The sequence below is a fragment of the Nannobrachium achirus genome (assembly GCF_963921795.1).
Source record: "Nannobrachium achirus genome assembly, chromosome: 4".
In the NCBI taxonomy this organism is placed as follows: Eukaryota; Metazoa; Chordata; class Actinopteri; order Myctophiformes; family Myctophidae; genus Nannobrachium; species Nannobrachium achirus.
In genome coordinates this window covers 30458155-30469495 of record NC_137813.1, presented here as the reverse complement: position 1 = coordinate 30469495, position 11341 = coordinate 30458155, and the positions used below count along the sequence as shown (strand labels likewise).

Sequence of the window (11341 nt, the reverse complement as noted above, 5' to 3'; positions counted from 1 at the left end):
GTTACCAAATGTCTTTACAAGTCACACTCTTTTGATTTGTTTGTCAGACGTGGATTACATAACCCAGGTCTGATAATAAAGGTAGCAATATCAATATCTCAGAAAAGCTTTCTTTCACTCCACCACCACGATACACGAGTCAAATACAAATGGAATTAAATGATCTTACATGACTGTTTGTTAGCCGTGTCGGTCACTCTCTCCAAAAATGCTAGTCTGCTCAGTGGTCACTGTTTATCATGGATGATGTGCTTGTCGTTTGTCAACCCCCCTTCTGCCTAGTATTTGCTAATCAGAGTTCCCAGAAGTTCTCGCCAGCTCTTGCAGACAAACGGGAAGGGAGAAATTATTTGCAAGACTAATCAAATTAGCTAAAAAGCTGATAGATAATCATATGCATGAGAAGTAGTTAAAATTGGACTCATATCCAATGTGTGCACACACCATGGTACCTGCAATTTTGTAGTTTAATGTGTATATTTAAAAGGTTAATTGTTTGTAATGTATGGTGCTTGGCTTAATAGAATTATAGTTAACCTTAGCCTTTAAAGCATTGTAATTTTAGTGAACAGTCAAGGCCAGTCCACACCAATGCAACTACTTGCAACCATTATCCCCAATGGCAGTTGCAAGGAGTTGCATTGTTTTGGACTGGCCTTAAAACTGTTGTTTCCATTCGCGACTAATTAGAGTTTAGCCTTTAGGCCTGCGCAAAACACAGTAGGCTGTCAGAAAGAGAAGCACAATGGGAGCCAGGACAGAAGAGCAGAAAGGATAAAACTTTATTTCAGATAAATGAGCTGGTGTCATGACAAAGTACAAAATCAAACACAATTACACTGAATAAGGAAACAGACTAAAGCAATATTACATTGCGTAAAAAATAAAAAAAATCCTCGAGATTAGAAGAGAAAGCGAGTGAATACAGGTGGTTGCAAAGGAAAGGGGGAGATACAGAGTATACAGTATACTGTAGATGTATAAAGATCTAAATAGACACATATATATCAGAGAGAGACAGAGATATTATTTAGGGTCGGGAGCTGGAGGTGTTGCGGTTGCAACTTTGCTGTAGTTTCCGTAGCGTCCAAAAATGTCTCTACCGACCACAGTGAAACACACCTTGTATTCAGGTCTATACTTGTTAACCAAGACACACATAGGCAGCTCTCTGGCTTTCACCTCGCCCAGGGATCTCCATTCCTTGAAGACACCGCTACCCTTCGCATCCTCCACTGTCATGTAGACACTGCAGAGGGGAGAGAGGAGAAAACGTCAAGATAGATGATGGAGGGGAGAAGGAAGGAGAGGGAGGACATAAATTCTCCATCCGGCATAAACGTCAGGGTCAGACAGGCTTTCCAAACTAGTTTGGGGAGTCAGGACACCTGGGGATGCACAGATTTTCGTTTTTCCATGTGAAAGCACTGTGCTAGTCAAAACATTGTTAGAATGTTTTCACCATCCCCATGTGAATAGAGATGGTTGCTAAAAGGCTGTGCTGGTTCCATCTGGTGGCCATACGTGGAAGCAGCAACCTACCTGTGCCCACAGCACTCCATGGACTGGAAAGATTTGGCACCCTGAGGAGCCCCTAGGGACCCATGCACTAGAAGTATGAACAATACATCTGTCATGCTAGAATAGGTTCTGAGAATTGAAAGGAGACCAAATGTAAATTCTAATAAACTCATGGATTATTCATCGCTAAATTAATAAACCATAAACCACATATAGGCAAAACATTAAAAAACAAATGTGGTATGTAACTTTAAAATACAGAGACCCCAACATAGCAGAAAAAAGGCTGTGGGCCTACAATTAGATTCAAGTCAAACTCAAGATTTGTTTGAAAAGTTTGAGAACCACTGCCTAAAGACAGGACAACTATTGTGTTTGTGCCATTGTCATACCTGTAGAGGTCCATTGGGGGAGCTGAAGCGTCCTTCTCCATGTTCCACAGCACAGAGAGGCCAGGGGGATGCTTGATTCTGGCCAGCGTTATGGTCGGCGCCTGGGGGATGTTGTAGGAGGCTGCCTTGGAATTCAACTCCAATGGAAACGGTGTTGGAGGGAAAGCAGGGTAGTTGCCATCATCATCCTGGGAAAATAAAGCACAAGCCCAGAAAGGATGAGACACGGGGTAAGAAATACTAGAGAGAGTGTGTGTGTGTGTGTGTGTGTGTGTGTGTGTGTGTGTGTGTGAGTGAGTGAGTGAGTGAGTGAGTGAGTGAGTGTGTGTGTGTGTGTGTGCATCACTGATGATACAAAATGTCAATCAGTAATACACGGTCATTGGTTGTGTTGTTGTGGTTGTGTTATCTCTGCCAGGCTAGGGCCAGAGATCTTGTGGTTGCTCCTGCCTGTGCCTTTCCTTCTGTCAGTGGACACCGATCAGTGTCAACTTTGTGCTGACAGTAGTAGACCAGAGAACTAAATTCCCTGTGTGTTCCAAACAGTGTAACACACCTTCAACATGCTTGCATGTGTACCATACAGCACTGTTTCCCATACAGTGGGTCGGGACCCATTTGTGGGTTGCAGACACATTTTTATGGGTCCCCTTCTTTTTCATTTCCTACATTTTGTTTTTAATTAATATTATTTCAAAACATTTTCAAAAAACATTCCCCAAAAAGCTAACATTTTCAATAATGTAAAAATCCAAGAAAAAAAAAATAAGAAATTCCATGAATTAGAAAACAAATGTTAAGCTTATAACCTAAAAGCTCGCGATGCATTGTAGGCTTGTAGAGCTGCTATTTTCTTTCGTTTGGGTCCCGGGCAATTTCTTCTTTGGCCCTTGAGCTAAAAAGTTTAGAAACCACCGACATACAGCAAACACAGACAGAGGGAGATAGACACAGAGAAACAGCAAACCTAAGACACCGGCATGCGCATAACGCACACTGGACACTAGACTGAGATAGAGACGGAGACACACCTATCCTGACTTGGTAGCCTTGGGAATGGTAATCAGCGTCTGCACTGAGGTCATTTAAGGTATTTGCGTGTTGTTTTATGTGGAAGTGTGTGCGCGCGTGTGTGTGAGAATAGTACCACCTGTGATTCGTCAGGGGTAACAGAACGGTGAGGCACTTGAGTCCTGCGTTGCTCGTCCTCAACCTGCATCATCTCGTGGCTTGGTGAATGCCCCGGAGACACGTTTTCTTTCTTTATCCAATCATGCATCTAACAACAAACCAAAGAATGGATGGAGAGGTAGGTGAGCTCAATTCATGCTTCAGGGGGTGGGAGAAAGTGTTGTGTGACATCAATGACACTTGCGTCAACACTTTATATAGTTTTATAGTATTGCAGAATGTTTTGCTTAATGTTAAAGACATCTGACCGCTCTTGGTTTGCTAGTTGTCTACTACCAAATGTATATGTCAATAAGATTGTTTAACCATTATTCAGGCTCAGGTTAGCGTTGAACCCATTCAAAGTGGTGTAAACAGCTGACTGACGGTGACAATGGGTCATGTAAGCAACAACAGATTGTTGACATGGTCTAGAACGTGATGATCCTATGCATATTATAAGCGGTTACTAGTTGCTGTAACAGGCCTATTTCTCTTCAGGAATCAATACAACTTTATTTTCCCTGCACATTTTGGAGAGTGTAGGCTAGGGGCTAGTGTACAAATTATGTACCGGTAATTTCTGTGCTCATCAGTTGTCACTTACAGTACTCTGTCCCACTTTGCTCTGCAGAGAATGTTCAGTATCAGAAACGGTGGACAGTTTTGTAGGTGAGAGAGGCTCTTCCTTCAGCTTACGTATCTTCATCTTGATGGCTTTAGTAAACAGGAGAGAGGAAAAAAAGAATAGAGAATTATTTGTCAATTATTCACAACATTGTAAGGGATGTAATAGCCATAACTGGCCGTAAGTGCAACATGCAATCAGTTGGCAGTGTAGAATATATATAAGACACCTTACCTTCAGCATCTATTTGCATTGCTTGCACTGATTTCTTTGTTTTCTCCTGGGGAGAGTAGTGTGTGTCATTAATCTAGAATTGTTAACAACTCTGTTGCTGTGATGCATGGCACTGCTTATTTTCAATGTACTACTTTAGACCTGATGCACAAGGTCAATTCCTTTGTACATTTATTCAAGTACTATCCACCTGTTAACGTGTGAATTTACTGTAAAATTATGTGTCGGACACATTCGGTAAGCGTGTAGAGAACAGCTGTGTGTGTGTGTGTGTGTGTGTGTGTGTGTGTGTGTGTGTGTGTGTGTGTTTCAATGTGTGCAACGTGTGCAACGTGTGGAACTTTCCCAAACAAGTCAATAGTCTGGTTATTGCAGGTTTATGGAGGGGTGTGGAATTCAACAGTTTTGAGCACCCACCGGCAGAAATATAAAATTGTTAACTATGATCTATCCATTCACATTACTTAATGATCTTATCGTAAACAGAAATAGCCCGCCAAAATAGTAATCACAATGTAAAATGAATTCTGCAGACCAATTCTTTTAATGAGTGGTCCAAGAGTGAACGTATGAATAATTGATTGAGTTTACCATTTTCTTTAAGAGCTCTCCTTTGTCATCTATGCTCTCTCCACGTTTCTTCTCTGAAAGAAATTAAGAAATGTGGTAAATCAGGAATATGCTGTGTTCCTAACAATGCTTGTGTCCACAAATAAAATACACATACAGACCCAAATAGGGACCTTACCGACTAACTCCATGTTCATGGTTTCATCCTCAGAGTCTGACCTGCTGATGAAAGTATTACACAACATTAAAATTAAGGTGTACATTCCGGAATCTTTATCTGACAACTGACTTTACCCACTTGAACCCCAGCATCCAAACTTCTGGGGGGAACCGCAGAAGTTTGGATGCTGGGATAGCAGATCTACAAGCTCACATGTCGCAACGTGACATGCTGTGAGCTTGTAGATCGTCTGGGGGGAATAAAGAGTGTAACAAGTACAGAGGCCAGAACTGGCCCGCCAGTAATAATATCTGGACTGGTAAATTATGTTATATTTGACTGTCCCACAGTAGGCTATAATGTCCAAATCGAGAATCTACTCCCACTTGAAGAATGCTTTTATCCATGTTGAAGAATGTATTACAGGCAGGCGTTTCATATATTGTTTCTCTCCATATCCAAGAAAAGACCTTGAGCTCCTATTCTATGAAAGAGCTTGTTTATCTCTGTTTTAGGGGGGAGGGGTATGACTGTCTGGGTCCAGGTAGAATTTCCTTTTTAACTATGTGCAGAGATGTGCACAGATGTTTGTGGGACATTGGGGCATTTTCAATCAATCTAATTTTAAATTCCAAGTAAGTGACTACCCAAGCAGTCAGACTTGTAACAGTAGTAGTAGTGCTTACACTAACTAAATGATCAATTGCTAACCTTTTCCAGTTGAAAAAAATGCTCTATACTTAAGATAATAAAAACATTTCATGAATAAAATACTTTCTCCCAACCTAGTCATTTTCAGGATTCATTAGTTGACCTTTACATACAAGGTCTCTCACAAAGAACTGAGAATAAACATACCTGCAGTTCCCCGTCTTGACTGCCACTGAAGGAGCTGGCAAATGACTCTGTAAGACAGGACCAGTCTGCTTACAAACCTGTTTGGGTTTTAATGTAATACTATGGCCTCTAGTTTGAGGGTGGTAAACAGCAATGTTTATCAGCAATAAGGGGCTTTGCAATAAGTGTCCAGCTGGTGCCGAAGGACTGAAAAGGTGGGCCTAATGACAACCCACATATCTACCAATTACTTTTATAGCCAGACTCTAGCGCTGGCGCTGATGGGATATTTTGTTAGTGCCTGTGTGGAGCTTCAAGGTAACTCTGCCAGTTTGAGGCAGATCTGTGGCCCAGGTGCAAGACAAACAAAAGTATCATAAAAGAGTCTGCACTCTGGTGATGCTGCAAGAAGCTTCACTGTATTTTATTGCATCCTTAATGTTTCTATCTATTCAGATCTTCATCATACAGTACACATATCCATGAATTTCGTTGACGACGCAATAAAATACAGCTTTTATCAGTATCCACAATGTGCGCTCCACTTTACCACCCTAACACTAGATGCCTGCATGTTTGACCTGAATTTATCTCATCTCCGTGAACTGTGTATAAAGTGAGTGTGTAGGATGTGTACCGGTACATATTTTGTTTTACAGTCTCTGCCATAAATCAAAATCGACTTGTATAGTTGACGGCCAGCCTTTGTTTACCTTTTAAGGTGGGTTCTCTAGTTAGCCACAGCTTTGTTTACACAGTGAGAAACCGGTCCCATTTGAGGGACGGACATATTTCCGGTCGCCATGGTAATATGGTCTGTCGCTCAAATGGGGCCGGTCGCACTGTCTCTGGAGTACATAGAAATGGCCGATCGGCGATCAGATTTTTGATTGTTTTATATAAATTAAAGCATATTCAATTCTCTGGTTTCTCAGGCCTGGCTGAGAAAAACAACTGCTTTTTCCCGGGATTCTCAAGTTGGGGCAGTAAATGTGTTTGTTAAAGTTAATCTATGAATGTATGGTGCCCATTATGCTCCACACCAACGCATGGTTGTTGCCAAATGTGAACATGCAGTATATGATTCATAATAATGTGCACTTGACCAACCTTGTCCTGTTTGCTGGCTTGAGCATTGCTGATTCCCACCTTCCTAATGTATGCAAAAGCTGCTTCCCCCCTTCTCTTCACCTTCTTTATGTGGTCCTAACAAAGAGAAGAACATAAAGAAAAGTTAGACATTTGTCATATAATCAATTTCATAGAATTTAATTTAATTAATTTAACAGTGGTCCCCAACCTTTTCCGGAACAGGACCGACTTGAAAATCTTGTTGTGTTTACGGCCCTCCCATCTCACCAATTCCCACAGTAGCCAATCAGTGCATCTTCAGAACATATTTTAACGATCAATCAAATCAGATTTTGATAAATCCATTTGTATTGTTGTTCTTGTTCCGTTTAGAATAAATTGAACCAACAACCTACATATAAACGAGGACATGTCTGTCTGTCTGTCCGTCCTATGCCCGGTTCTCCTCAGTGGCTGGAACAACTGATCTGAATTTGCACAGAGGCATTGACCAATAGCAAATGCACCGAACTGCAACGCCACTTTTTCACTTTCCAAATTTGTATGCTGTTTAGCAGCCCTCGCCATGGTTATAGCCCCAAGCTATGGGACGATCATCTGCAGCCGCGTGGACCTGAACTGTGTGTGTATGTGTGTATGTGTGTGTGTGTGTGTGTGTGTGTGTGTGTGTGTGTGTGTGTGTGTGTGTGTGTGTGTATGTCTGGGCAATGATAATTACCATGTGCAGACACTGAGGAACTACATTTTTCACTTTTCTCACATTCAAGCTCTTTATTAGTTTTTTTTTCCAAAGTCTGATTAACTGATTCCGGAGGTTTCTCTGCAACATGGCTTGTAGTGCACAGTACACAGACATCGAACTCAGGCGAGCAAGTGTGTGCTTGTGGGTCCACGTTGCGGCGACGGGACGTGCCACGCGTGCATGCGTGTGTTGGCACTGTTGCAGGTACCAAGTACAAAGTTCTTTCCATCTCTGATATACTGTGCGTGTGCACAGCAATCACAATAAGGCATCTTTCAAGGTTTTAAAGATTAGTTTTTTGGGGGGGCTTTTATGCCTTTATTAGACTGACAGGAAATGGGGGGAGAGACGGGGAGTGACATGCGGCAAAGGTCGTCCGGATCCGGAATCGAAACGGCGGGAATCGTACCGGCGAGGCCGCCAGGCATCAATGCCTATGCAATGCCTCTGTGGTATGCGCCTGGACCAGTAGGCCAGCGGGCGCCCCCTTTCAAGGTTTTTAACATTACTTTTTTATATCATCATTAAAATCATAGTGTTTTGCCAATGTTTTGGGGGCCTATTTGCAATACCCCCATGGCCCATTAGTGTGCCCCCAGTCCACACATTGGGATTCGCCAACTTAAACATAATTCAGTGTGTACAGCTTAGCTAGCTAACTCTGTAATACACACAAACACAAAGTTACACAATCACACACCTCTAGTTTGTACAGGGCAACTTCATATCGTTCTTCACGATCAATCCCTGCACTGAGGACTGCCTCTTCTATCATTTTCTCCACCTGGTGACACATACAGTATACACATACATAAATACAGGCATGCAGACAAACTAAGAAAAACTTAATCACAACAATTTAATCACAAGTGTTCACATTTAATACAGATGTATAGATGGTTAGAAAATCTGAGAGTTACATACAGTATGGGTAGGGGAGAACGGGGTAAGATGAACCTAAATTTGTATTGCCCTCTGTCATAGATGCTTCAAATGATAGAAGACATCCTGCAATATGTCTACATGTATTGATTTTACTGCCATCTTACTTGTTCTTGCTTCCAGGGAAACTTGAGACAAAATTGGTCCATCTTACCCCCCCCTCTCTCTCTCTCACTCACTCACTCTCTCTCTCTCACACACACACACACACACACACACACACACCTCACACCTCACACACACAATTCGATTCAATTCAAAGGGCTTTATTGGCAGGAGAAAACATACGTTTACAAGCAGAAGTGTACACACACACACAACCTACCTCTGATCTGGAAAAACTCATCGTCTCATTCTCCGTTCCACTGTCTCCATGAGAAGATGAACAAGGAGACCTCCTTCTCTTCTTCATTCTTATGTGCACGCGCGCACACACACACACACACACACACACACACACACAGAGAGAGAGAGAGAGAGAGAGAGAGAAACATTTTAAACATAAACAGCCAATCTCCCTTTAAGTTAATTTTACTATTATTCTAAGGTCAACTAATGGAGATCTAATGTACTTAATTAACCATTTGAACGTTTGATTTATTTTAGTTCAGTCCCTTGTTCCGTTATGAGAGGAGGTAAATAACACACTTGGTGGTTGGTTTGTTCTCTCTGGTGTAATCGTCGTGATCCAGCTAGCTGCTAGTAGACAATGGTTATCGTTAGAATGAACCAAGTTACGACGAGGTCTAGTTTCAATCATTATTAATAAGGTTTTAATTTAACTTTAACCTCGCTTCAGTAGGATTTCCGCAGCACCTGTAGTGTGAGGAAGCCAGGTTTCTATTAAGAATCAACCAGTGTGATCCGGTCTACAGCCCGCCTACTGTATCCGGTCGTTTACACGCACACATACGTATAAGAAACATTTCCGTATCCGGTATAGAACCAGACCGGAAAAGAAAGGTGGTCGCAGTCTATCAATGTTTTCGGGCGAACGTGATGCTAATGTTAGCCACGGTAGCTAACACAAAGCTGCAGTGTAGGTTGTTGTGAAAAATACAAACAAAGCATTTTCCATTCAACTTCACACGATTGACAGACAACATGAGAATCCCATCTGATACTGACCTGGCCGCAGGCGGGTTTGTTCGATGCTCTAATGAGTTATTCACTTAGTTGTATGCAGGTTATAATGTTATCAATATGACCGCACGTTGGTTCGTTGATGTACGCAAAGGGGAGGGGTCGGAGTCGGACACATATAATGCCACGTGATTGAATTCCAATCCAGTGGTTCCTCCCAGTGGTTCTCAAACTTTTTCATATCACACCAAGAACCCCCAAATTAATTGACACTTATTAGCCCACACGGACCCCCATTTATTTTTTATTTAATTTTGTATCCCGTCTCGTCTGTCTTTCAATGTTATATGAGATACATAAAGTGGTGTCTGTGTAAATAAGCCGTAAAGCTTACTTGGATCTCCTTTTAGGAATAGACTACATGAAAGGTCGACCTTTTTCAAACTTGCCCTTTTTTAAATAGGAATTTCCTATTAGGAAATCTCACCCCAGGGCACAGAAAAGTCACCCACCAATTTATATTGTAAAATCAATGTTAATTTAACTCAGAGTGTACACATGGAACCAAATGGACCCCTATTTGAGAACCAATGCCATAGACCACATGCATAGGCCTACTGCAGCCATAAATATCCCAAGAATCCCCATAAGATAACTTTTAATTTCAAGGACCTACAGTTTGACATGCATTATTGCATTAGGCTCCGGACCATGTAATGGCATTTATATCAATATCAATATAATTTAGGCCTAACTCAGAGTGTACACATGGAACCAAATGGACCCCTATTTGAGAACCAATGACATCGTACATAGACCACATACTGCAGCCATAAAGTATCCTTGTACACTATTTTGTTCATGTTGGTGTTGCTCTGTAATAGTTTAGTAGTCTACAATATTTAATATTAATTATTGAAAATGAATGTCTCTCTGAAAAACTTTAGCAAATGAATGGTACACTATCAATGCTGCTTTACATTAGGCCCAGGCTACACTTATTCTCTTGACATTTGTTATATATCCCTTCTGCTTCCCAGAGATGAGCATGTTAGAAATGTCATGAATATTATTAACAGTAGCCAAATACTCTGTGTGTGAAAGGTCAGAGGGGACCATATCAGGAAGGGACATTGTAGTGATTGACATTCCTGGCTTGGGGACACATGGGTGTCTGCAGTTCCCTCTTGGTGTTGCCATGACAGAGGTTGCCTGCAGTGTATCGCTGTGTCTCCCGGGGCCTCGTGTTCTCCCTTTCGTCATACGGGCAGATTTTTCTTTCACAAAAGGAGATATATTGTCTCTGACTCAGTGGTAAGAATGTCTGGGGGACAGTCTGGGATCACTGTCACCATGTTGTTATTCACTGATATATAGAGATTATCTTGGAGACACGAGCATTGAGGAGAGAAGAGAGAGGGGGGGGGAGTAGCTTCAGCAAGTTCAGTGGCTTGTTGAGCAATGTAGGAACAGATACAGTATCATCTCATTAACCTCTAAAACAGGGGTGATGGCAGAGCTGCAGAGACGCTGGAGAAGACAGAGGAGATGGTGGTAGGAAATGAGGGAAGGCATAGCAGAATGCATTGCCTAAAAGGCCCATCAACAGAAAGCATGCCTCAGATTTAGAGAAGGACAGAGTGTTTTACTATGAAAACCGGCACATCTTGTCCACGTATCTCTGTCTGTACGTCACGCCTGACACTGTGGTTCCCCTGACACATCACTGTGACATCACAGCCTCAGGTGATATCACAGGTGACATCACCTATGTAAAAGTCCATATATGGGTATTCCCCAGAATCCCTTTTATGCCCATATATGAAGATCCCTGATGTCATTGATATACATCACTGGCCAGATGGCCAAGAGATGACCCATATCTGTGTGGCTGGTTCAGATAGGGATCTCCATGTATGGGCATAAAAGGGATTGTATGCTGTGATGTCATGGGAACCACTCTAACAGAA

At 42.0% G+C, this 11341-nt stretch overlaps 1 protein-coding gene across 2 annotated transcripts; it reads right to left on the bottom strand.

Moving 5' to 3' along the window:
- Positions 1–760: 760 nt before the first annotated feature.
- LOC308283669 (uncharacterized protein) lies at positions 761–9533 on the bottom strand. Of its 2 annotated transcripts, none has more exons than XM_080724138.1 (12): positions 9417–9533; positions 8614–8701; positions 8047–8130; positions 6623–6718; positions 5534–5580; positions 4694–4737; positions 4537–4589; positions 3946–3991; positions 3691–3800; positions 3064–3192; positions 1914–2101; positions 761–1249 (listed from the first exon to the last, which is right to left on the bottom strand). In XM_080724138.1, exons 2-12 carry the CDS (start codon positions 8698–8700, stop codon positions 1027–1029), a joined length of 1107 nt encoding a protein of 368 aa, XP_080580264.1. In that variant the 5' UTR covers position 8701; positions 9417–9533; the 3' UTR covers positions 761–1026. The 2 variants fall into 2 exon arrangements, with proteins under 2 accessions (XP_080580264.1, XP_080580265.1); XM_080724139.1 differs by having other exon boundaries at positions 4694–4734.
- Positions 9534–11341: the final 1808 nt, after the last annotated feature.

Bases quoted from the DNA above. Each gene is read 5' to 3' on its own strand.
- LOC308283669 (XM_080724138.1), bottom strand. From the start codon at position 8,700: ATGAAGAAGAGAAGGAGGTCTCCTTGTTCATCTTCTCATGGAGACAGT. The intron at 5,581-6,622 runs GTTGGTCAAGTG...CCTGTCTTACAG, and splicing joins AAGCCAGCAAACAGGACAAG to AGTCATTTGCCAGCTCCTTC. The intron at 4,738-5,533 runs GTATGTTTATTC...TACTTTCATCAG, and splicing joins GTCAAGACGGGGAACTGCAG to CAGGTCAGACTCTGAGGATG.